The sequence below is a fragment of the Hyaena hyaena genome, unplaced genomic scaffold (assembly GCF_003009895.1).
Source record: "Hyaena hyaena isolate Hyena2069 unplaced genomic scaffold, ASM300989v1 scaffold_653, whole genome shotgun sequence".
Classification (NCBI taxonomy): domain Eukaryota; kingdom Metazoa; phylum Chordata; class Mammalia; order Carnivora; family Hyaenidae; genus Hyaena; species Hyaena hyaena.
In genome coordinates this window covers 1,047,953-1,075,344 of record NW_024081287.1, presented here as the reverse complement: position 1 = coordinate 1,075,344, position 27,392 = coordinate 1,047,953, and the positions used below count along the sequence as shown (strand labels likewise).

The 27,392-nt window shown below is 37.4% G+C and overlaps 1 protein-coding gene across 4 annotated transcripts in view; it reads right to left on the bottom strand.

Moving 5' to 3' along the window:
• Window positions 1-551: 551 nt before the first annotated feature.
• The window catches only part of PCGF5 (polycomb group ring finger 5), a 122,724-nt gene continuing 95,883 nt past the window's right edge, over window positions 552-27,392 (bottom strand). For 3 of the 4 annotated variants that reach the window (XM_039216738.1, XM_039216737.1, XM_039216740.1), the window contains exons 7-10: window positions 22,074-22,172; window positions 19,102-19,191; window positions 11,950-12,009; window positions 552-6,224 (exon numbers count right to left, since the gene is read on the bottom strand). In XM_039216738.1, coding sequence (XP_039072669.1) covers window positions 6,177-6,224; window positions 11,950-12,009; window positions 19,102-19,191; window positions 22,074-22,172 — 297 coding nt within the window. In that variant the 3' untranslated portion in view covers window positions 552-6,176. The remainder of the gene's footprint in view (window positions 6,225-11,949; window positions 12,010-19,101; window positions 19,192-22,073; window positions 22,173-27,392) is intronic. The other variant, XM_039216741.1, reaches the window with a different exon arrangement.

Genomic DNA, 27,392 nt, shown 5'->3' with positions numbered 1-27,392 from the left:
AAGGGGGTGAAGCTAATGCAGGGAGGAGTCCAGCTTTGCTCAGAGGATGCTCCCTCCCCTGTGAGTGCCCTGGGGTGCCAGCCAGCACCATGGTGTCACTAACACGAGACCAAGCTCAGGCACCACAGTGACGACGGGAAAGAGAGATCGCTGCACCTTCCCGACGTGAATGGCTGACGTGAGCCTAACTAGAATTCCTAGGGCAAGAACACACAGATGTATTAATAAAACAAAACTATAGTCTAACTGGCTGCAGACATCAGTCTTTTAAGTCACCTGGGCCTTTCTTTGACACTCAGTTTCTTTCAAAGGGTTGTTTAGATTTGATTAAGCTAACAAAATAAGAGATTGTTCTAAAGTGTGTGTGTGTGTGCGCGCGCGCAGACCTCAAGTATTACTTGAGGCGCAGCCTACCATCTTAAAACTAAGCAGTTCGAGAATCTTTAGAGAATATTTATGATCTCAGATATTCAAAAACTTTAATAAAATTTTCTACACTAATGGAAGCTGCAATCTACAACCACTAATATTAAGGATGATACGCAACAATAAATTATGCAATCAAAATTTTAATAACAAAGATACTATTTTTAACATGGTCAAATATACTTGGCTAAGTCCAGATTTTAAAAAACAAAAGAATCTAGCCCAACAGTACAACCATACAGCTTTATACAGAACATCCCATAGATCAACAGAAAATACATTTGAGCACAAAAATAAAAAATATTTAAAGAGAATCTCTAAGCAGCATTTTATTTCTGCAAAACAGACATATATCTTGTACTGATTAAATATCTACAAGTGCTTTTCCTTTACAAAAATACATATATTCTTAATAGACGAAGTCATTAACAATGACCTGGTAATCTTTCACTTCAATTTGAATGATTCATAAGCTAAATCTTACAACCACAAAAAGGTTTTTATTTGTATTAAGATGTTACCACTTTTGACAAAAAAAGCTTAAAATATTTTATATTTCAAAGGAAAATTAGCAACAGAACTGTACAGTATATCCTGTGACGGCCCTGCCTGACGGGAGGGCTGCACTATCACAAGCGGGTGCGTGCTGTTGCCGCCAAGTGCAGGAAGGCAGCGGAGGGCTGGCGCTCTCCCCCGAGCTCTCGTCGTGGGCCGCAGCTTCGTAAGGACACTTAGGCCCCCATCCCCATTCTAAAAAATACAGCAAAAGAAAACCAACCCCCCCAAATGTGAGGCTGATCCCATTACATTTCTGATGTGTGGAACTTCTGCCCCAGTGGACTGAGGTGCAGGCTAGGGGTAGACGATCTGATGACTGTACAATGTGCCCAGAAATATTTACTCTTCGTTTGTACTAGATTAGTTTCTTATTCCATGAAGCTCTGAAAGATGGGAGAAAACTAGACTCGGTATTTTCACAGATCTCTTTCACTTGATTCTATATTTGTAGACAGTTAAAAGGCATTTCTGAACAATGTCTCAGTACTGAATCCTAGAAAAAGGGGCATAATGAGTATACATATTTGAGCATTTAAAATAAATTAAAGTTTAATTTCATAACTTTCTGAAAAGGAAGTGCTGAAGCATTTTAGTTCTATTTGCAAAGACAGTGTAAGGAGACTGAGTAAATATACTTTTTGTGAAGGTTACATGACCCTGGGAAGAGAATCATTTTAAATTACTGGGAAAATAACTCTGTTTTAGGGAAAAGAAAACCATAAAAACCTTGTAATGTAGAAGTACATTTTAATGACCTTTTACTCTGATGTTTTTCCATCAAAATACTACAGAACTAGGTGTAAAGTAAATCCAGAACTGGATGGTGTTTTTGTGCTTTCAAAGGGTTTCTGAGTCTCTACTATATATATTATTTTTTTATTTTTTTTTTCCATAGATCAGATCTGGCAGGCATGTTACATTCCTTACTGTAAGGATCTATGTTGTATAGTATGAGAACATTTTCACGGTTTTCTTCTAATCCAAAAGATTAAAGTTATGGCAAAGGGATTCATTTTTGCAATTCCTACAACCAACCTCTTACTGGTATAAAGCTTAGCCTGAGGGAAGATTCCTTATGATAAACCAGAATATGTAGCAGAGTGGATCCAAGGAGGTTGACCCAGTGGCCCATCAGGCTGCATGACGTGAGTTTGACCTTCATGGTGGCCAAAGCCTAAGCTCCCAGGGAGAACGGTGGACGGGCAGTGCTTAACCTGATGTATATGCTCTTGATCTGGGACCCGTTTTGCCAAATTTGACTGTATGGCTAAATTCTAATCACAATAATCACTGAGAAACAAGACAAAGAGTTAACTTTTTAAAGAAAAAAAAATTGGCCTTTATGAAAACTTTCCTTTTGAATACCAAAAAAAGCATTTACTTAGTTAAGTCCAATAGAATGTACTATGTTCTATATAAGTAAGCATGTCAGCACTTTTACCAAAGTCTGTCATGAAATTTCTCCTATTACTATGAACCCCGGAACTTAATAAAGCCTAAGTTTAGTTTATATGGCCTCCATAAATGAATTAGAGAGCTTCTCAAATTAGAACTTAAAATCTCAATTTCAATATTCTCTTCAAAGGATGCATTCCTCCCCTTGCATGTGTGGGGAGCTAACTGTGGTGTTTATCTCTTTCTCACCTTTGAGGGTTTCCTAAGCCCTGCCAGATGGTGCTGGAAAAACAAGGGACATTGTTGGAGAGGGAGTGTGCTCTGATTATTCCAAGAAAAACCTACATTTGATTGATCTCACCACAAAAATCAGTTTAAAGCCTTTCTTTGGTGATATTTTAGCAGTTACTTAAGGTTATTGCCTAACTATATAAACTGAAATTGCGACCTAAAAAAATTCCAACCTCCAAATGTTAAAATGGTCTCTCTAGCATGATTGTTAATTAACAGTAGAATGTCTTTGGTGATCTCTACTTCTTATGAAAATCTTTGAAAAAGCGATTAACTTATGAGTGCCTATTTGGATATAAAGCCATTCATAAGAGGCAGGAACAGGTAGCTCAAAACTTAGACAGCGAATCTAAAAGAAATGCACTTTAGCAACGAGGCACTTTCTCTTAAATATTTCACTAAAGCTAAAGAGTTGACAATATTATATAACACACTTTTCCCTCGTCAAGAATCACTTAAATTTAGATTTCATTTTAGTGTACAAATACAGCTGAGCAAACTCATTACATTGATAAAATGTCGCCTATTAGTATGGGACAGATGTTCAGTGAATAAAGAAATGTTCCATTTTTCTAAAAGCGGTTAAAAGACTTTACCCAGAGTGCCCACACCCCAGACTGAATGACCTTATCTTACCTCATCAGTGAAACTTTTAGTTTATTTTTTATACCTCTTAAAAGTATTCTGCTCATCTAGAGAAAAGGCCATATTCTGATTTTTCTATTAACTGATGTGATTACTTCAATGATAGTGGTACTAATGGACCACAGTCCTTCTTTATATCGAAGCTTCCTTACCCTCTTCCATCTTTGATATCTAAGGCAAAGAAAACCAGTTACCTTTATGGAAGGTAAAGTTCTTTCAGTTTCTTGCATAAGCAACAACAGGTTTAAACAAATTTAATTTCGTTTTATTCTCCAATTTTGCAGATTCAGAGGGTGATTCCTACAGCTTATTTATATAAAGAGCTTTATTAGCACCCTAAGTTGATAAAACTAACTGCAAAAGTCGCCTTTATATTTTTCCTGCATCTGGTTTCTTGCAAATTCCACAAGCTGACCTAGGGAGTAATTAGTGTATTGCTTAGACATGAAAGTAGTCCCATACTTAGGAAATGATCGTTGAATATACCACAGGAGGTCGGCTGAAGAAGTCCGTGGTTCTGAATAGTGACGCCGATCACTCAGGACCGTGCTAAACGGTACACTTCCCTAAATGCTAGCTGATCCCTTCTTCACGTACGGTTTCCTTTCACATGTTTTGGCACATATTCCACTGCATTTCCATTAAGGTGTTAACATGTGAACGATGAATAAAGGAATTTTACATAAAATTATTCCCAAATCCATAATTCCTATATATTTCCTTGGAAAACAGTAAAATGACATGTGATGAGGCAGCAACAGGCCCCATTTAGAGAGCTCATGTATATATAAAACTCACTGAAGGCTCTACGCTTTGGCTGGGGACTCAAAAACACGCAGGTCTCCTTTGCGGTTTTATTTTAAAATGCACTCTCAATTCATTTTGACTTAACTTCCATATGTAAAACACTACTTGAATCACTGACCTAGATGTGACAAATTTATAATATTAAAATTTCTCCGGGATGGCAGGGAATTGGATTTCACAGCACAGTAAAATTATTTCTGTAGGTAGAGAGCAGATTCTGGTTTTGGTTGAGTGCAATGGTCTGTTCTAACCATTTTTAAAGAGTTAACAAAAATCTGCCTTTTAAAAAGCTCTGCTTCTGAGTCCTTCCAGGTACAGACACAGTCTAACAAAATGAAATTAAGAAAGCACTGCTGTAACCTTTTTCACAAAAGTCCAAACAAAAACAACAGAAATCTTTAATAGAGACTTTCTGACTTGAAACAAGGACATATGGAAAACATAATTAGGAAGTTTCAGCTTTTCATATGGTGAAATGCATCAAGATTTAGCTGTATTTTGTGTTTTTAGATTTGTACGATGTTTCATTCCTAAAAAGCATTTTGAGATTCAGAAGGCATTGGTCTGTGATACATCTTATTGGAAACTGTAGCGTGTCTACAATGTATACAGTATAAAACCACGTGTGTAACACACGGATTGTGCTCATGTCAGATCTCTCAAACAGGTTTCCCAACTTTGAAGACTCTTCCTAAGTTTCAGAGGTTAGCTTATTTTGAGGCAATTAATAAAACTTCGAAAGAAATTTTTTTTTGAAAACAATTGTAAGTTTTTAAAACAAAGTTCTTCATATAACTTAAGGTAATGAGACTTTCTCTGACTTGCAGACTAATCTCAGAATGAATGGAAGACTTAACCGAACTGCAGAATCCCAGCTCTGACCTTAATGAATTTATGTACAAAACAAGAATCCCATTTACCCCTGCTTTAAAATGGAATCGTCTCAAATCATTAATCTTGGTTAGCGTGTTCACCTACTACACTGCAGTTACTCTATTAGACGCATGTGGTTTGGAGATGCGATGGGTAACAGTTTTAATTTATAATTGCTTGAGACTTCTAAAATCCATAAAATAGCTAATATTATCTGCCCTAAAAATCCTAATATTTAAAATCATCATAACCCTCTGCATGCCACAATGACACACACCTAAGGCCAACTTAAAAAGAGACGTTACACTCATTAAATGAGAGCCACGACAGAAGGACGCACACGTAGAACGGGCTACACAGTGATGGTTCACGAAGCAGCACCTGCTCGTCATAAGGCATCACGAAAGACTGACCTTGCTGATGCAGTAATTTTGTCAGAAGTCAGTGTGACCAGCTGCAGTATTTCCAATGGTTCTGGATCGGACTGTGGCTGTCCACCAGGTCACACACGTTTTCAATCTGGAGGGCTACCGTGCCTCCCTGTGCAGTGGTAGACCCCACAGCTGGAGGACTTAAAATGTCTACAATTACAATGTGCTCTGATGATGAGAATAAGTGGAATTCTTCCCCCAAAGTCTTGCACATTCAAGAGTGAACTATTTCACACAGAAAAAGCTTAGAATAGGACCGTGGCTCAAAAACCACTCTTCTAAATACTTTTCCATACAAAATAACTTCAAGGTATAATAATTATTTCTTGTACAGTACTCTATTTAAACAAAAGTTAATAAAATATTAAGTACGTGAAAACTGCAACACCACACAGATTGAGTCCTATTACTAGTGTAATCAAACATCAGAACAGTCTGGGAACCGGCAAGCAAAGTATTCGGGAGGCTGACTCGCAGCTGCACACTTAGCTGACAGCAACCGTGGCTGATGTCCACGCTGGGAGGCAGCACAAATGCCGTATGCGGGGGGTCAGGAGCAGAATGGCACTTGGTTCACTCTTAATAGAAACAACATAAATGCAACTAACAATTTAGAGACAGACAGTGGCCTTATTTGCATGCTGAAAGTCTGGTTGTGTCCCTCTCGTCCACACACCGTTCCCTGTGCGATCTGCTGATGAGTAAACAAAGAGTGCAGGAGTCATCTCCGTGGGATCTAGGCCCCTTGGTCTAACCGAAATCAATTCTTGGTCGATACTGCAATACCATGGGGTAGGACTATAAAATAAAAACATGATGATGAATAAGACTGTGTTTATATGAAAAATGAAAACAATATAGATTATATACAAAAGCCTTTAAGAATGCAGACGTGTAATTTACAATATTTCCTGGTACTAGTGATTATGACAATTAAGGACTAGTTACCATTAAGATGCTTTAGTTTTAAACTGCCATTATTTTTCTAGAATCAGGCAAGTTTTCTCTAATATGTAACAAAGGTCAAGTTCAAAGGCTCATGAGGTCACAGTGCCTGGGTATGTGGGTCATACAGAAGTAATACTCAGGGAGGACCGAGTGCTCTGCTCCCTGCTTAAAGGTGTTCAGTCATCTGCCTCGTGGGGCTGGATTCCATCCAAGCTGCTGTCTCTGAGAGCCCACTGAGTCACAAATTAACAGAGACCTCTTGCTATGAAACTGGGGTCGTTTTCACAAATCACATTTTTTAATAGGTTTGACACGATTTTTTTTTAACACTGAAACTTTAATAGTCTTTTAAAACTGAGACACACATAGCTAACTGTTACATGGAACATTTAGGTTGCTACTTCCTTTCAACAGTCAGTTGATACTATTACTTATTCTGAGTGGACTCCTATAATTGAAAGGTATGGACTGCCGTGCATTGCTGTGACTACATAAAAGGTATCCCACATCCTAACATACTAGAGAGGAAACTGCTTCCTGCACTTATATAAAGGGCATATGATCTGTCACATGGCCACTCTAGTACCTGTTTTCACCTGCTATTTTCCCTTATATAGAACCTAATGTCACAAAGTCTGGTTTGGAGAACCAACGGTTTTCCTTTCCTGAAAGCTGGAGATTCCCCCTTTTTAAAGGAAATTTCATTGAGAAGCTCCTTTTATGAAACCAAGAAAGTGTTCAGATTATCATTGATGGGTCCTCTTCATCTCAGTGTAGGTGAACACAAAAGTCCAGGCCAGGAAATTGTGTCCTCTTTCGTACAGGCAAAAGGGATGGGCTGAGGTTTTTTAGAATCCTAAAATGACCATTACTGCACTTATCACAAGTAGGTTATAGGAAGATTCCTTGTTGGTCTTGAACCACTCAGCTCAGGATGGGACTGGAGGATGGGAATGGAAATCTCCAGGGCTTGCTCTCCCCAGCCAAGGACGTAAGGAGTGCCACCGCCAGTTCTGAGAGCTGGAGTAAAAGTCACAGTGTCTCAAGATTTCCATGGCCTATATCTGTTTGGTTTAAATTTTGTTTGTTTTTATTTAAACTCTATTCCTTCTGAATGAGAATATCCGGGAATGAGGCAGAGGAATCTGCATTTTAAAAAACGCCTGGGTTTTGTGAAACTGAGCCAGCTGTGGGGACTGCTACCCAGACCCCCGACCCCGGAGTAGGGTAGGGTCTCCTTCCCGTTGTCCTGGCCCAGCCAGCGCTTGCCCTCGGCCACAACAGCCTTCCTGGTTTTGTTCTCCATCCCAGACTCTGTTGCGGCTACATGCTTTCTGCAAATGATAAAGTCACTCATTCTAGAATGCCTAAAATCTAGAAGATTCCATCAGCAGTTCTACAGGGATGAAGGCAGAGAGGGAAGTAAAATGGCTTGTCAGTGGTCAGGATTTTCCGGTTTTGGTTGAAAACGGTTTGCTTTTCTCCAAGTAACCATTTGTGTCTGTTCTACGATGACAGCTGAGGTGTCACCTTATGTGTTCTACAATGCTGGGAACTGCTAAGATCTATTCTAAGTTCTATCTGTATTTCAGTTTGCAAAGTAAAACGGCGCTGTGCTAACTCTCAGGAAAAGGGGAGCATCACCCTTCAGGGTTCAGTGACTGCCCTGAAGGGACTTACTTGTAGAGTTGCTAGTCTTCAGTCTCATCATGTACTAAAATAAAAGATACTTCCACAGTATAGATTTCAAATGGGATAACTTTGGGAAATGATAAATCACATTGACCTTGATTGATACTCTGCTTTTCGTAAAAAATCTTTATCATAAAAGTAATGCGGTTTCATGGTAGACTTGGAAAATATAGAAAAGCACCAAGAAAAAAGGAAAATCATTTATATACCACCATCCAAAGGTAACAACCATAGCTATTTTAGTGTAGATTTTTCTGGCCTATGTACATATATTTTTTTTCCAGACTGTAATCATGCTACACGTATTTGGTAAATAATTTTGTCCATGTAAAATTTTAACTTCCACTTAAAAATTCTGAAACTTATTTTGATACTATTTAATATCTTTTTTTTAAAAAATAGCTTTTCAACATTTGTTTATTTTTGAGAAAAAGAGAGACAGAGGGCATGTAGAGGAAGAGGCGGAGAGAGAGGGATACACAGAATCTGGAGCAGGCTCCAGGCTCAGAGCTGTCCTCACAGAGCCCGATGTGGGGCTTGAACTTAGGAACCGTGAGATCATGACCTGAGCTGAAGTGGGACGCTTAACAGACTGAGCCACCCAGGTGCCCCCCTTGGTGATCATTTTCAAAGGAAGAATATAATACCTTTGTAGAAAAGAATCATAAGTTATCAATAAATTTCCTTTTGCTGAATGTTTAATTATTATTTTTGGAGATTATGGATTAATCTTGTCCCAATGATCAGGGCTGTTCCTGGAGTGGGATTGCTGGTTCAAACAGCATAAATACTGTCACCCTGGAATCCAAGGAAGCTATTCTATCTTTACATTGCCAATAGTAATATGACTGCTCATTCTTCAATGGCCTCAACAATGAGTACTATCTTTTCTTCCCTTTTAACATGGCAACTTAGTAAGTATAAAATAGTATTTATTTCTTCTAAAAAAGTTAAGCATTTTTGAATGATTAGCCAGTTCTGTTTCCTTCTTTGGTGACTTTCCTACGGAGGTCTTTTGTTCATTTTTCTATGACAGGTTGAACTGTCTTACAGATATGCATGAATTTTTCATGTGTTAAGGCTGTTAAACTTTTCTGTCACATACTGCAAATATTTCCTTAGTTAAGGTATTTCTGCCATGTACTTTCCAATATTAACAGTCAGCTTGCTTTGTCCTCTTTTTCCTTTTAGGTGAACAGTGAAAAAGGCCATCCCCACTCTGAGAATATTCAACTATGTTTCTTCTTGATCTTTGATGGTATCTATTTTAATAGTTAGCACTTAAAGCCACAAGAATCTCCTATAATGTGAGGTATGAACTGAATCTCCATCACCACCACCAAGTCTCAGTAAAATTTATTGCAGAGTTTACTGATTAGCCCTGCCAACTGCCAAACATGGTCTCTGGTCCAGCCCTGCTGGCCTCCTTGCAACCCTCAACCAATCAGATATAACCATTCCTCTGGATCTTTCCACTGTGTTCCCTTAGCCTGAAGCACCGGATACCAGGTACACACACAGCTATTTCTCTCACTTCCTTTTGATCAAGAATCTCCACCTGAAAGAAGTCTTCCTTTGGCTATCTTATCTAAAATATTCTACTTCTCTTAGTTTTTCTTCTAACACTACAAATTTGACTGACTTATTTTTCATCTCTTATCAGCATTAGAGTGTAAGCTCTATGAGGAAGTTGTTCATTTTTACCTCTGTGTCCCCAGGGCCTACAAGAGTACCCAGTGCATAGTTAAGTGTTCAGTAGGTATTTGCTGAATAAATCTTTCTTCCTCCGCTAACCTGAAATACTCTATAGATTTATACACACTAGAGTCTGTTCCTGAGCTATTCTTTTGATTCATATGTCTGTGTTTAAGCCAGTGCCCTATATTAATTACCTCATCTTACACCTGCATTTTGGTATGTGGCTGTGCACATGCCCCCTGTTACCCACTGAAAAATGTGACTGACCAGAAGCGCTGGCTTGTACTTCCTGATGGGAGTTCAGAATGGGTGCTTCTGTTAAGTTAAACAAGAATCTGGTAAAAGTGTGTTTGGAACTATATCAAACTTGATAACCTAATTATGGGAAGAAATGACACCTCTATAATATTGAATATACTATTTAAATTTCTTGTGTGTGAAGTGGTATTTTTGTTATTTATAAGGAAGTCTCTGATCTTAGGAAACAAATGCTGCAATATTCAGTGGTCAACTGTCATGATACTTGGAATTTACTTTCAAATAGTTCCACAAAGAAACAATAGACAGAATTATAAAGACATTAATAAGATAAGGAGAAGGGAAGAGAAGGAAAGAGGGAGCATAAAATGTAGCAAAATGTTAGCTGATAAAATCTAAGCAAAAGTAAAGGATATTCTTTTGTATTATTTCAACTTTTTGTTTTTTGACAAATTTTAAAATAAGCTGGTAGAAAAAACTGGGACTTAATGAATTTTATCAAATGCCTTTTCAGTATCTACTGATGGTTTTGATTTGACTTTGTGTGTGCGTATATATAAAATAAGTTTCTATTATGCAACATATATTACTTCCCTTCCCTCAGTATCAAGCCGTTCTTACATTTCTGATAAAAAATGCTATTTAGTGTTTTTTTATTATTCTTTTGGTATATTATTTATCACCTTTGTATTTGTATTCAAAATGAAATTGATACTGGCTTTCTAGTTGGGGGTTCTCAGTTTTTGGTATCATGATTATGTTACTTTTATAAAATTAATTTGGAAGAATTACATCTTTTAATAATTTAAAACAGCTTATAATGGGAATGATCTATTGCTTGAAAATTGGAGAGAGGGTGACCATAAAGCTATTTAGGTATACTTTAAGGAAGGAATTCTCTAGTAATTATTTTCTTTCATGACTTAGTGATTTAAATTTTCTTTCTTCGTGGGTGAATTTTGGTCCACTGGTACTTTCCTAGAAAACTGTCCATTTCATGGAATTTAAAAATTAAGTAGTATAAAACTATATACGTAATATTTTCTTGAAGTAAAAGAGTGATAATTTTTCCCTTGAAAACTTGTAGCTGAATTTTGGCTAAAGGTGTATTATGTTAATTACAAGTTCAACTCTGTGACAGGACTGTATAATCCCTAATGAAGTGCTGAAGGAAGAAAAGGGAATTTTGAGGATTTTTAAAAATTTGATCTTATTTCAGTTGTTCTCTGATACTTTAGATCAGCGTTTAAGAACATCTTTATTTCTAAGGAAGCAGACATCAGTGCCCAGACTGAAAGCAAAAGACCACGCACATAGGAGTTACGGTGAAAGGGAGAAGCATCGCTACCCCTCACTACCCCAATACAAGGTGCACTTCTATTAGATAACTGGGGTGTGGGTCTGAGGAGAGTCTTCCCCAATGCATTTAAAATCAGTCCACTATCATTTCTGTAGAAGTAACCTGAGCGAGCTCACAGTTAGTTACATGTGGCTGTCGCTGCGACTGACCCTCACTTGACCAGCCATTTCATCTTTCACTTGTAGGGGACTCATTAAAACACAGAAAACAAAACAAAAAAAACCCTTACACAAAGAAGGGTTAACTAACTATGGAGCAGAGATCCAATATGGAGCAGAGGTTTCTCAAGGGCTGAAACTAGTAATTATTAAAAATGTCTGACTCCTAAATAATGTCCTTAACATTTATAATTTCATTTTTTAATTCTGTGAAATTAAATAGATAATGCGAGATAACTAAAATAATGGGAAACTCTGGGGACGTAAATTGAAAAATGATATTTTGTAGCTCAAATGCATGTTAGTTTTGCAAAATGACATGTCTTAGAAACTTGAGTTTGGGATGCGAGCGATCACCATCTTGGCGGGCTTCGTCAGGGTCATATGTACAGTCGTGAGTGCCTCTTACCTGATACAAAGGGCCATCCTGAGAGCAGACTTGCGAAGCTGAGCAGTTCAGACACCGAAACTGCGGAGGAGATGAACTCATCAGATAAGAGGCATCCACAACTGGATACATATTTAAAACTGATTATTTAAACTATTTTAACGTCAAACATGAGCCAACATGATTAGTTTAAACACTTTCCAAGATATGGTAGTTGTTTTTGGAAAAAAAATTTTAATAACTTAGTGGCTGTAGCTTGAAACAAGTTTAATATCTAAATATCAGTTTTGTTAATACTCTGCAAATATTTACCAAAATGGTGGCTACCCTTTCCATCTCCTCTTCAAATAATGGTTCCTGGGAAAACTGTCACCTCTTCAGTCCAGAAGGGGTATTCTCTTTGTTCCTCCCCTTCCTGTGATTAATCTCACATAGCTCTCCTTTCCACTGCCCATGAAAGGAACACTGTTGGAGGACCTCAGAAACTCTGAAAGGGGCATAAGGCTTGCCCCAACCTGTGAGAGGTCCATTTTATGTATGAGGTTAGAGGTTAGGTTCTTCATATTGCTCAGGTTAGGTTTTAGTCTCCACATCTATTATAACAGCATGAGATTGTAAGCTCCTTGAGTGGCACACAGCAGCTTCTCACAGAAGGGTTTGCGAGTCAATCAATGAATGAACGCATCTTAAAACTACTGAGTGATTCATTTGTAAACCTGCTAACTTCTAACAGTTTAACCATTCATATTTAAAGAGAAATCATTGCCAAATCTTGATGTTTTCAATATTGTGTTAAATATTTATTAAACATAAACATTATTTTAATTGTGGTTATATACTTTAAAATTATGTATATATGAATTCAACATTGCATGTCTCTTCAAAATGGGGAAAATGCATAAAAAATATTTGAGGTATAAATTAACCTGGATAAATCTAACATCCCAAAGCAAGCTGCTTTTAAAAGCTACACTTTGAAAGAATGTTAAAGTAAGCAATGAATAAAACAAATGTATTGGTAGCCTTTTAAATACGATTTTAGATGTTTCCCATTTCCTCAAAAGACTAGCAGTTTTTTCCAGAAGTGAGTCATTGACTTTGTGTCCAGGGTTCATTAACGTGCCGTAGGACACGCCCTGGCAGCTTTCCCTTTTCTCTCTGAAGTCCCCATGCTCTGGTCTATCAGACCTTGCAAGTCCTCAACTGTGCCAAGTCCCAGATAGCATTTAAGGGAAGGGTTCAGGTAAAAAGAGGATATTTCACTAGAGTGATTATTTTTTCCTGTGAATCTCTGTTGGTACCAGTGATGAAGGATGCTTGCTTTTCCTAAAAGTGCTTAATAATGCAAATAAAGCAAAGTAAGACAAATGTGGCACCGTGACTGTAGGTACGTCCTGGCAGGGGGTGGCTAGGAGACCTAAAACCAACCAGGATCATCTGGGAAAGACGTGCTCTACTGAGACTTAGTACTCAACCTACCCAAGAAAAGGTGAGCAGGAAGAACAAGAGTTCATGAGGAAAGCTGAGGCTGAATGGACAGCTAGTAATAGTAAGCTCTCAGGGATGAGAGGAAGTACGAGAGAGAATTACAATCATATGTAAGACACATAAGCTATTCATAAACTTACTAACGTTTGTTATGTCAGGCAGTCTGCTTTGTTTATATAGTATTCCATTCTTACTAAAACATTTCAAGACAAGTATTGTTACTCAAATTTTAGAGATCAAAAAACTGAGTCAAAACTAGGAAGCAGAACACAACTGGGAGGAAAGAGCTACAACACATCTAACCAAAGATTCATTTCTAGAACACATAAAGAGCTCTTAGAAGTTAGTAAGAAAAAAACAAACAGCACAACAGATCAACAACAAGGCAACTGATATGAAAAGAAGCTTCAAAGAATACAAAATTGGTAATATGCTGTATTGGTGAAGATGTTAAAAAATGGGCACTCTCCTATTGTTACTGATAGAATTACACACTGCTAAAATCTTTTAACATACATAGTCCTGTAAATCCCACATCTAGAATCTAACCAATGAATGTCTGCACATGTGCAAAAAGATATATGTACTGCAATATACCATTGCTTGTAATGTTAAAAAAAAAAAAACCTTGAAAAAAATCTAAATTTCCACCAAAGGAGTGTGTAAATCAAATTATGCTGCAGACACACAAATGGGATACTATGTGTTACAAAGAACTGTATTAAAGTTTGTTGATTCTCCATAAGACATATCATCAAATGAGAAAAAGAAGTTGAACAGTACGTATGATTCCATTTATGCTTCAAAACTGATGAACACTGGATATTATAAACACAATCAGGTATTATTGGTGATTAGTCTAGATAATTCAGTCCCTTCTAGACTGAGATTGGATTCTGTAATTCTATGCCCTCAGTTTACAGAAATGGACGCCATAGGCAAGCCAGTGGTCATGGACCACATTTCCTAAAATCCTGTTACTCAAAGGAGGGTCCAGGATCAGATGCACTGGCATCCCCTGGGAGCTTGTTAGAAATGCAGAATTTTGGGCCTCATCCCAGACTTACTGCCTACGAAGTCAGAATCTGTATTTTTGCAAGATCCCCAGATGATTTCTGTTCACATTAAAGTTTGAGAAGCACTGACTTTTAAAAAAGGTATATTTTCTCCCATTAATAAGTAAAAAACAATAAGCAATAGGCCAATCTTGAGTGTAACATCTTCAGGTAGCAATACTGTTAAGTTTAACCAGATGTTTGATTCCTAATGATAAAAACCTTTCAAAGATGTATCACAGTGAGGAATCCAGAGAGTGCGAGCACTTGAGAAAACAGGCTGAGTCAGAAGGGGAGCTGTCCCAGGAGGAAGAAAGTGGCACAGGAGGTGCGCGGCTGCCCTGGAGAAGTGGGGGCAACGCTGGCTTCTGCGAGATTCGACACGTCAGACTATGTAAGGAGGTGACTGGAATATGAGTGGCCTTGCCTGAGGCAGAAGAGCCAGGGGGCAGAGCAGCATCTCTCGTGAAGGGGGAAGACAGCCACGGGGTTCACTCAGAGACCCAGGAGAACGTAGAACCGATGAGTAACACTGCCTGGCACTGAATAGAATAAAACAGCTGCAAAGATGCCAATTCCAGCCAAGTCAACCTAGAAATTTATTCCAATGCCAATCACAATCCCATTCTTGAGCTTATTGGAAAAAATAAATGGGTAAAACTAGCCAACACAATTTTTAAAAGGATAAAAATTGCCTCATAATCGGAACTTTATTCAAACTTATCCCAAAGAAAATGGACAATTTAGGGGCTTTAAATTAGGGGTGGTATGTGATCAGATTTTTAGAAAAGCCATATATAATGCATACTGTGGTGCAGGGATAAGACCCACTCAGAAGAACAAAACAGAATGTCCAGGAACATAATGTACATACCTGTGTGTGTACAAACATGTACAGATACGTCTACATAGATAAGGGTGACAACTCAAAACACTGAGATAAAGTATGGATTATTCAATGAGTTATACTTTTGACAAAAAATCTTAGAATAATTTAGACTTAGTCTTGTTTATTTTTTTAACAAAAAAATTTAAAATGTTTATTTCCGAGAGCGAGCAAGCACGCGTGAGCTGGGGAGGGGAAGAGAGAGAATCCCAAGCAGGCTTTAGACTATCTGCGCAGAGCCCGACACCGGCCTCCATTTCATGAACCATAAGATCATGACCTGAACCAAAACCAAGAGTCAGATGCTTAACCGACTGAGCCCACTCAGGAGCCTGAGTCTTAGCCTAGGTAGGTATGTGTGTAAGGAAATAAATCCCAAAATATTTACTGTAAAAAAGTACTAGAAACAAGTGAAAGAACCACAGGAAATGGTGGATAGGAAATCAGCTGACCCCAGCAGGAGGCAGAGCCAGGCAGCAAAAGCAGCAGTAGACAGTAATGTGAGCTTTTCAGACATCCTGGCGTCCTGCTGGCATTGGTGGGTAGAGAGGGGCAGGGATGTGATTGCAACAAATACACTAGTAGGGGCTTGATCAAGAAATTATCATTTTGTTGCTAATTTGTCTATTCACTCCAACTGTCAGAATTCACCAATTACTATTATAATAACTCCTAATTGGAACATGAGCAAAAGTTTAAAATCTGTTTAAGAGAAAACAAATGGGAAATGGAGTTCCAAATAAATGAGATGATCTTTAGGATATATTTTGCATAACTATTACCTTATAAAAAAGACAAATTCTGCATTCAATTAACTCTCTGAACAAATGTTTTTTGAGTCTGTAGTAGGCACTACGGTAGCTACTGGAGACTCAGCAGTGAACAAATAATCAGCCCCATCCTCAGATTACATTTTAGTTGGACAAACAATAAACATAAATAAGTAGCATAGTGTGTCAGATGGTATGAAAAAAATACTATGGAAAACAGTCAAACATGAAAATGGACTGGGAGAGTGCCAGATTGGGAGCGGCAGTTTTAATATTAAGGGAAGTCAGAGCCCTCATGGAGAAGGTGATGTAGAAGCAAAATTCTTTAGGTGAAGAGGGTAAGTAAGCAGGTGGATACCTAGGGAGGCAGGAGAAAGCCTGGCATGTTACAGGAAACAGGAGTGCACGGGGCCGGAATGTGATGAGCCAAAGGAGAGTAAAGCATACGACTGGAGAGGTGTCTGGGGAAAAGTCTGGGGGTCAGTATCTAGAGGTCCCTGGGAGGACTCTGATTTTATCTAAATGAGATAAGATGCCACTGGAGAGTTCGGAGCAGAGAAGCGACATGTTCTAAGTTGTTGCAGGAGCATCGCTGGGCTGGGCAAAGACAGTATGCAGACCCCAGGTGGAGGCAAGAGTGGAAGCAGGAGCTCAGACAGAAGAGTTGTACAGTAGTTCTGCAGAATGGGGACAGTGGCTGGGACCAGAGGGGCAGAGTGGAGGTGGTTAAGTCAGAACTGGATGGTGTTCTGACAGCAGAGGTCACAGAATCTGCTAAGGATAGATGAAAGAAAAAGAAACTAATAAGGACTGACTTCAGGGATTTTCGTGTGAGACCCTGGAAAAATGGAACTACAAATCTTGGAACTATGGAGATTGTATAGACTGAGGAGCACACAGACTTGGAGGAGAGCAAACAAAAAGCAGGGCTGTCATGCTGAAAAAATGAATTGGGCTAATATATTACTTCACCATTGTACTAAGTATAAAACGTGGTAAGTTTTCTATTTTAGTTTTTTACTGGAATGAAAAATCATAAGGTACTGAAACATTTTTCCAAGCAATCTTTATTAAAATATGCCTTAAACAACCAAGGAATTTAATCAAAGATCTATAATCAGAAACATAATTGTAGTAAAGACTGATTTAACTGATAGTCTATTAATAGCAATTTCTACAAATTAGCTCCTTCACACTTTGACATTAAAATAACTGGCAGTGTGGCCAACTGCTGGGAAGGGGTCACGTGAAGGACAAGTGAGTGCTAGCAGAGGTCTGGCAGTGGATGACTTCTTACCTCTCTTCCACCCTAAGGCAAGCCCATTCATAGTGTCTGAAAATCATTAACACACACTTAAAATGCCCAATGACTTACAAAAGAAAGCTACAATTATATCATTACAAAATTATACGTAACATCCCAATGTCTAGGCCCCAACTGTGCCAGGTAAGAGAGAACTGACTGCCTCTGTAATCTGCACCTGGGACCTGAAACACTTTGGCTGGAAAGATTCCGTGAAGGTGATGTATGTAGAACCATTAAAAAACAAACAAACACAAAACAACACTATAAAATATCCTAGGAAGTCAAGTAGTGATTCACCAAATGCAAAGATAGATTTGTTTTTTAAAAAATGAGGCTTAGAGAGGTCTAATATGTCTTTCCAGGGCACACAACTCTGGTGACTGGGTCCTCGAACATCATGTCTTCTTCCTGGTCATGAGAATTCTGCCTCACAAGGAAGACTTTACCCAAGTAGGACTCAGAAAAAAAAATTCTGACCTTAATGTTAGGTGCTTCATTATTGTTATATCAAGACATTTCTGAAAAACATAGCCAATCATCCTATCCATTGAACAGAACACACAAAAATGAGTTTTTGAGGTTTGTTTCATTAATGTTCCATAGATGTTTCCAATCCAACAAGTATGTTTTTGAATCACTGGAACATGGCAACCCTCATTATATTCAGATTCTATATTATCTGTCCTCGAGTGAGGTTACATTTCTTTTGTATTCTTTTATAATTTATATTTTCACAAAAATGTCATAAAACCTAGCTTATTAAATTAAAACTACAGAGAGTTTAGAAGTGACATATTGCACCATAAACACCACAGAATCTTGATATCTGAGAGGACCTTGTAGGCCACCTGACACGACCTGCTAGTCCATCTCAACGTGTATTCGTGTACTCAGATTATGAAGAGAATGTCTGGTAGCATCACTACTACATTCCCTACTGACCTACATCAGTGTCATAATCCCCAGTCCCTCAGATTTCTGTAATACCAATGTAATATATAACTCAGGTAAGACCTGCTTGAACCTTCTCATTATTAACTCTGAGAAAACAATTCAAAATTCTGCTTTGGGTTTTTTGTTGTTTTTTGGATTTTCCTCAGGTTTTCTCCTTTTAAATCATTTCCCCCATACTGTCTAGGGCCTAACCCACAATAATCTAATTCTGGCATCAGAAACCACTGCAAACTCACTTACCCTTTGGTCCGATTTTATACTTGCACGGAAAAGGAGGTACCTGAAAAACAGATTACCTAGATTCTACCCTATCTGTCCCTTCTTGCACAACAAAAAAATAACATCAACCATTAAACGTACTAATCATGGCAAAACTTTGTCTCCCCACTCAACTCCATATAGTTAGAAGTTCCCATATTTTACTGGGGTTTAAAAGCATGTAAATGCCATTTTCTTTGTCTTGAGGTTAGTAGAGTTCTTTTTAGATGGGAGTTTTAACTCACCTTAAATATAACAAAACCACATTTAACATGGACCTTGGTCTTGTACTTGGGACCACTTGTCATGGAGCAGCAAGGATAATCAGTAAAAGGAATCCGTTTCTTCTCTTTCCCAAGCTAGCTTTGTTTTTGTTTCTAAGTAATATTGTTAAATAGGAGTAACAAAATAACATAGAACTAAATATACACATAGGTAAATATAAAAGCAATTTACGTTTTCGCCTCTTAGTCGCCATCTTGTCATGTAGATGAATTCCATGGTGTGATCCTTCCCCATAATTTCACCATTGCACAGCACATCCAACTTTAAAAAGAATAGTTACAGACCCATTAACATAAGTAATGCATAAGTGTCTTTTTTTTCCAAATTTCAAAAAAGATTCAAATAGTATAAAAATTAGGAGTATTATCCACTATTTAAAAAGAACATTGAATATTTTTATTAAAGCATTGGTCCATTTCATAAGTATTAACAATTCAGAAAGAAGTAACATGAAGGATTGCTTGTCTTGTCCCACATACCTGTCACTCAAGTCTATACACATCATTTTGAAATGCAGTGTAAGCCTTCTTAGTCCATGTCTCGGTGCACTTAAAGGTTTAGACACATTTCCATGATTGTCTCTTACAGAAGGAGGAGGAACTGTGGAGACCTCGCAGCACCTGGGGCTTATGAGCTCGCCTCTCAGGATCCTTTCACCTTCCAAAGATTTAGAGGACTTGCTTTCCTCTTTATTAGTTTGTATTCCAAGAGGGTAAATGAATGAATGTGGATATAAGATTTATGGGGACTTGAAGGCATATGAGAACTTCTGGTAATTACATGTAGCTAAGTTGACAGAACAGTTAGGACCACACCACAGGCCTGGATCTTCTAGGGCTTTCTGGCCTGTTTTGCTTGGTTGGTAACTTGCATAATACTTACAGGGCCCTCTTCTCACTTGAAAAAAGGTTGCGTGTTTCAAAGCTCACTTTTACTCTAGAGCTGCAGGAACCAAACAACCCCCCCAAACCCTTGAGGCCCCAGGAACTGTGGCTATGATTAGCCAATTCAGCAAAGCATAAACATTTATCAGAGGCTCCTAAAGTAAAACATTTTGGTTCTTCAGCTATTAAAAGCAGACTGATAGAGTTTAAAGTGTGCAAAGGGAGAAGAATGGGTTTTAAATAATTCTGTGTTTGGCTAGACAGAGACTAGAGAGTCCTGAACTTTAAGGCTAAAATGAGTAGAGTTCCAACTGTATTAGATAAATGTTTAGCTAGACTATATTGATATTTTGATGATTTATGGGGACTTAAATGGACCTCAAAATGTTTTTTAGACATTTTTTAAAAGACAAAATAGATAATTTTATTCACTATTTAAGTTTAAGAGAGACAGAGCATGGGATGGGCAGAGAGAGGTAGACAGAGAGAATCCTAAGTAGACTCTGCACTGTCAGCACAGAGCCTGATGCAGGCCTTATACCCACGAATAGTGAGATCATGACCTGAACTGATATCAAAAGTCAGACGGCTAACTGACTGGGCCACCTAGGTGCCCTGATGATTATATTTTTGTTATCTTGCCTATGAAAAAAATTCATAAGCAAAGAAGTAAAGAGATTTAGAGTACAATCCCTAATTCGATAGGCTTCTGTTGTCATTTACAAACTAAATCATCTTGCCCCAATGAGCAATGCTGTTGCAAAAGGCTTCAGCTGTTAGATATTTCATTAATACATCACCCTATATGTATGTATGTATGTATGTGTGTGTGTGTGTGTATATATATATATATATATATATATATATATATATTCACCAAAATAATGGAGGAACCAGTAAATGTTTCTAAAGGTCACAGGAAAAGTCCTTTACATTGGGATAGATAAGGAGCTGTCAGTGGATGGAGTCTCCTGCCTTGCCGTTTTCTATGGAGAGAGACTGTATGTGCCGGCAGTAAGACCATGTGAAAGAAATCATCCTCTCAGCTCTAACAACTTCCTTGAAACTAGAAAATAACTCAGTGAGTCACACCTAAAAGTAAGGAAATAAAACTGCATGTGGTATTTTGTAAGAGGACAATAAAGTACAAAAACAATTTCATTTTCTATTTTCATTGTTGTATCTATAAATTGTTATCTTTTACTTTACCAAGTACATAGGGCTTTGATTAACTTTCAAAAATTTTCCCCCTAATGTAAAAGTTGATGTCTCTGGAAATGTTTTAATCGGTGTGGGACCAAACCATAAAAAGAATTTTTAATCCATAGATGAATTACTTGTCTGAGAGAAATTTTTAAATAAATTTAGTATCAGAGGCTTCCTCAAAACAGACTTAATATCTATCAATGCCTATGTTCAAATCGTATTTTATTACTATGATAAACTATTCATATAAATATTATTATACATAAGCCTGAAGAACTATGTTGCCTTTGATGTCTTTGTTTATATAGAACACTAGTCTTGGCATTTCGTTTTTTCAGAAGCTGCTATCAGACCCCAAAGGGGAGGAAGAGAAAATTAAGTTGTAAGACTGCCATTTGGGCAGGTGAGAAATGGTAGCTGTATCTCTTCATTACGTTACAGCTATGATTCTAGGATCTTAAACATTATTTACACATTGAACACATTACAAGCTGTGTTGTGATCAATATCAGGGTAATTTATCTCTCTTGTAAGGAAACTGGTAGATTCCATTTATACAGATGTAATTATGTTGGTTTTACCTACTGTTAAACAATATCGCTTTTGTAGATCACATAATTAAAGGAACAGTGTTTATGAAATCCCTTTTCATAAAAAGACAGTGTTTTACATTATCAAAAAGAAGTCTATAAAGAATTGGTAAAACAGGATCTCAAAGGTCTCAGATTAAAAAAAAAAAAAAAGAACTTAAAGCATGTTGGCATTAAAAAAAAAAAAAGTCCAGTTAGCGGAGATATTTATTTTTGGACTACTCAATATTATTTAAGTATCTCCTCTAACCGTGCAACACTAAATGCATTAGTATGTTTTGGTCAGATGTTAAAAAAAATACAGATTACATAAACAGAATATTACATTCTCAAAATTAATTTTTAACATAGAAATAACCCGTTTCCATAAAAATTAAATGTATTCTATTAATTTTTTACTTTTGTTAGAATTTTGCTTCATATCAGAGTTATCAAAATGATCAGGATTATATTATTAACTTACCTCATAAGAACTTGGAAGTTTTAGTTTTAAACTTAAAAATTTTTTAATAGTTCCCACAGTTACACGTGTAGAACATCGAATGAATTTCTTCATTAAACCCTAAAGGAAACAGATTATTAGTTAAAATATACCTTGTAATGAAATCGCAGGTGTCATTTTCCACTATCATTTTGAGTACTCAAAATATATTCTGAAAATGTTTCAAATTATATCTCTTTAGTAATAAAAAATGTTCCTAATCCTGGGATACTTACATGGTATTCTTCAAGAATGTACTATCATGTGCACTAGGAAAATCCTGGGAAATTGACAATCTGCACACCTCTAGACATGTCTAGAAATGTAGACATGTATGCAGATTGTCAATTTGTTTAGTTAACACATTATGAGTTTAATCAAAAAGGTCACAAAAAATATAAATATTTTATTATAGAATGTCACTTCTAAAAGAATTAGGGATATTTTTAAAAAGTCTCATAAAAGAGAAGTGAACTCAGATGGGACTTTAAGGAGCCCCAGAGTTCAATAGATGCCGGGTAGGCCACAAGATCCCTAGCAAGTAAAAGTCAGGTGGAAGGGACGCTGGTCCAGGAGAAACAGACACCAATCATGGGCTATGACAGCACTTTACTGGAGAAACAATGTTCTTTGTACCTTGATTTTCCTATTATTATTAGTACTGATTTACTCTTTTAGGATGAACATCACTAAAATTTAAGAACCAATCCAGAATGAATGCTCAAACTAAAGTTAGTCAAAATGAGGTTTGCAGACATGATAAACACGAACCAATTTGTGAAACAAAATTACATCTCCAAACCTTAAAAGTTATCAGTAGTAAAACAAAAGCCAGCGACTGAATCTTTTAAAAATATAAGGTATCACTTCTACTTATGTGTACAGGATATTAGGTCAACAATGCAGATTTATTCTTAAATTCAGTAAGTCCAAAGTAGAGCCATCCAGTCAGTATCTATTCTTAACAAATGTGTTCCTATCCAAATATATTTCCTAGCAAAGACCAATAGACACAAATTTACAAATGATACAAATGAAACAGTGATACTTGGTCACTGTTTAGATGGTAAAGTATCCATTAAAAGAAAACAGAAGTCAGGGGCGCCTGGGTGGCTTAGTCGGTTAAGCGTCCGACTTTCGCTCAGGTCATGATCTCACGGTTCGTGGGTTCCAGCCCCGCGTCGGGCTCTGTGCTGACTGTCAGCTCAGAGCCTGGAGCCTGTTTCAGTCTGTGACTCTCTCTCTCTCTGACCCTCCCCTGCTCACGCTGTCTCTCTCTCTCTCTCCTAGAAATAAATAAAACATTAAAAAAAAATTTAAAGAAAACAGAAGTCAAAAGTTCTATCTAAAGCAAAACACACTCTAGCCTTTCAAATGGGAGACTCATATTCTAGATAGCATGGAAGCGAAGGGATAAATATTCACATAGATCTTCCCTGCTATCTATTCCCATCATCTCAACTACCCCAAGGTTTCCAGTCTATTATTCCAAATGGCTTATAAAGAATTCTTTGCACATTTTATAATTCCCAGTTAAGTTAGTATATAATGTGAGGGTCTAGAAGACTCTCTAAGTATATTATCATCTGCAGAGATATCTCAGATTGTTAAAATAACCTACAGAAATGAACATGGCATCACTACTTTTCGGAAATTGTTAATATGGGGAGAGCTGTCAGAAGAGTTAAGAGAAGATTTAAAAAAGCATTTATAATTCAATAAAGTTTGACATTAATCTCTAATAAAATTCCAGCCTGAATTAGTTAATATTTGATTTGTAAGTACTTAGAAAATGACAAATAATAAATAACAAGTATGTACTCTCTCTCTATAGAAGTATTTTACAATGATACCAAATTAATCTTGCTGATACCAGATAGGTACACTTGGAAACTGCTATACAGATCTCTGAAAAGTAATCAATGACAATTAAGAATGCTCAGTAGATGACCAGGAAGAGATGATCCTAAGAGCAGTGCTGCTTTCCTCCATTTCATTTCAGAAACACACAGAAAATGGAAACACGTGTGCTACACACAGGGTGGTTAAGGGGAGACTGCTGGCTGGGAGAGTAGCTGTGTAGCCAGCTGCTCTGGTGGGATCAACATTTCAGGCTCCCCTGTATATCTGAAGAAATATTACCTTTCCTTTTCATGGCACAATGCCCTTGCCTTCTAACCTGTTCCCTAAACTCAAACCAGAAGAGGAACAGTTAAAAAAAAAAAAAAAAAAGGCTCCTTTCTGCTTCTAAGGTGGTAACCCTAGAGGCATTTTCACTTTTTTTTATTCCTTTATTTTAGAAGAGTTAAGAGATTAGATTTGAAATCAGCTAGTGGTCAATATCACCAGTTATATGGGCTTCCAGCTGTAGGATACAATTAAATTCTAGTTCTTATGATGATTATTTGAGTTTATTATTTTTGTTTCTTTTTAAACCCAAACCCCTGTTTTTTCTCTCATCTTCAGAATGGTATGGCTAGTATCTTCACCAGCTAAAACAGTTATCAAGCTTGACTTTGACTTAAGGTGTGGTGATGGATATATATATTTTTAAAACTTTTTAAGGTTTGAGAGAGACAAAGAGGGTGTGGGCAGGAGAGTGGGGGGAGAGAGAGAGGGAAAGAGAGAATCCCAAGCAGGCTCTGCACTGCCAGCACAGAGCGTGATGCAGGGCCTGAACTCACGAACTGTGAGATGGTGACCAGAGCTGAAACGGAGAGTGGGACGCTTAACTGACTGAGCCACCCAGGCACCACCTGACTTTAACTTTTTCTTAAATTGAAATTCAAATACCATAAAAGTCACCATTTAAAATGTATAACTCGGGGGCACGTGGGTGGCACGTTGATTAGTTGGTTGAGCATCTAATTTCCACTCAGGCCATGATCATACAACTTGTGAGTTTGAGCCTCTGTTGAACTCTGTGCTGACAGCTCAGAGCCTGGAGCCTGCTTCGGATTCTGTGTCTCCCTCTTTCTCCATCCCTCCCCCTCTCCTGCTCTGTCTCTCAAAAGTAAACATTAAAAAAATTTTTAAATGTACAATTCAGTACTAGTAATATATTCATGAGGTTATGCCACCATTACCATTATCTAATTCCAGAGCATTTCATTACCTCAATAGGAACCTTACTCATTAGCAGTCACTATTCTTTCTCCCCAGAACTGACAAAAGCCAATCTACTTTGGACTGGCTTTTCTGGACATTACATAGCAATGAAATCATACAATATGTGGCCTTTGTTTCTGGCTTATTTCGCTTGGCATAATGTTTTCAAGGTTTATTCATGTTGTGGCATGTATCAGTATTTGAGTCTAGCTTATAGTTGATTATAAACTATTTTCCTTTGTGTAAAAAAAAATCATAGGCATCCCCGTGGCTATAAAGTGGTATGCCGTGATTTTGGTTTGCATAGCCCTAATGACTAATGATGGTTAGCCTCTTTTCATGTGTTCATTGACCATTTTATATCTTCTTTGGAGAAGGGTCTATTCAAATCCTTTGCCCACTTTAAAAAAATGGGTAAGGTTTTTATATATTCCAAATAGTAAAGGTTTTACTTTAGATAAAACCTAATTTATTTTTTGATGCTTTTGCTGATGGTATCATTTTTAAGAATCTACTGCCACATCCAAGTTAATGAGATTTTATCTCTATGTTTCTTCTATGAGTTTTACAGTTTTAGCTGTTACATTTAAGTATGGGTCCATATTGAGTTAATTTCTATATATGATACGAGGTAGGGATCCAACTTCATTTCTTGCATGTGGACATTCAATTGTTCCAGCACGATTTGTTGAAAAGACTATTCTTTCCCCTTGAGTTATCTTGACCCTCAAGTCAAAAATAAATTCATTATCAATACATGTGTTCATTTCTGACCCTCAATTCTTTTCACAGATCTACATATCTACCCCTTTTCCAGTGCGATACTGCCTTGATTACTGAAGCTTTGTAGCAAGTTTTGAAAATGGGACTTTGAGTCCTCCAGCTTTGTTGTAGTTTCTCAAGACTGTTTCAACTATTCCAGGTTCCTAGGATTTCTGTAACGGGACTAGGATCGGTTTGTCCATTTCTGCAGAAAGAGTAGCTAGAGGTTTGGTTAGGATTTTCATTAAATCTGACCAATTTGAGTAGGACTGCTGTCTTAACATTATTAAGTCTTTTCAGCCATGAACATGGGATGTATTCCCATTTACTTAGGCCTTCTTAATTTCTATTAATGTTTTGCAGTTTCCAACACATAAACCTTATGCTTTCTAAAATATATTCCTAAATATTTCTTTTTGATACTATTAGTGCATAAGGGTTCCAATGTCTCTATATCCTCGCCAACACTTGGTATTTTCTGTTTTGTTTTTGATAGTAGCCATCCTAATGGGTGAGAGGTAATATGTTATTGTGGTTTTGATTTGCATTTTTCTGATGATTACAGTGTTGAATATTTTTTCACGTGTCTGTTGGCCATCTCTATGTCTTCTTTGGAAAAAGGTCTATCCAGGTCCTCTCTCCATTTTTAAAAACTGGATTGTTTGGTGTTATGTTCTTTATATATTTTGGATATAAACTTCTAACAGATACATCATTTGCAAATATCTTCTTCTATTTGGTAGGTTGCCTTTTTGTTTGGCTGGCAGTTTCCCTTGCTGTGTCAAAGCTTTTTATTTTGGGGTAGTTCCAATAGTTTATTTTTGTTTTTTCCCCCATTGCTCAAAGAGACATATCTGCAAATATGTTGCAAACGTGATGTCCAAGATATTACTGCCTATGTTTTCTTTTAGAAAACACGGAGTTTTACGGTTTCAGATCTCACATTCAAGTCTTTTTTTAAAAATTTAAACAGTTTATTATCAAGTTGGTTTCCATATAACACCCAGTGCTCATTCCCACAAGCGCTCTCCTCCATGCCCATCACCCCCTCTCCCTTCCCCCACCCCATCTGCCCTCAGTTTGTTCTCGGCATTCAAGAGTTTCTCATGGTTTGCCTCCTTCCCTCTCCCCCACTATTTTCCCCCTTCTTCTCCCCCATGGTCCTTCCTTAAGTTCCTCCTAATCCTCCTATATGTGCAAACATATGGTAGCTGTCCTTCTCTGCCTGACTTATTTCGCTCAGCGTAATACTCTCAAGGTCCATCCATGTTGCTACACATGGCCAGATTTCATTCTTTCTCATTGCCATGAAGTATTCCATTGTATAGATAAACCACATCATCTTTTTTTTTTTTTTTTTACAGTTTATTGTCAAATTAGTTTCCACATAACACCCAGTGCTCATCCCCACAAGTGCCCTCCTCCATGCCC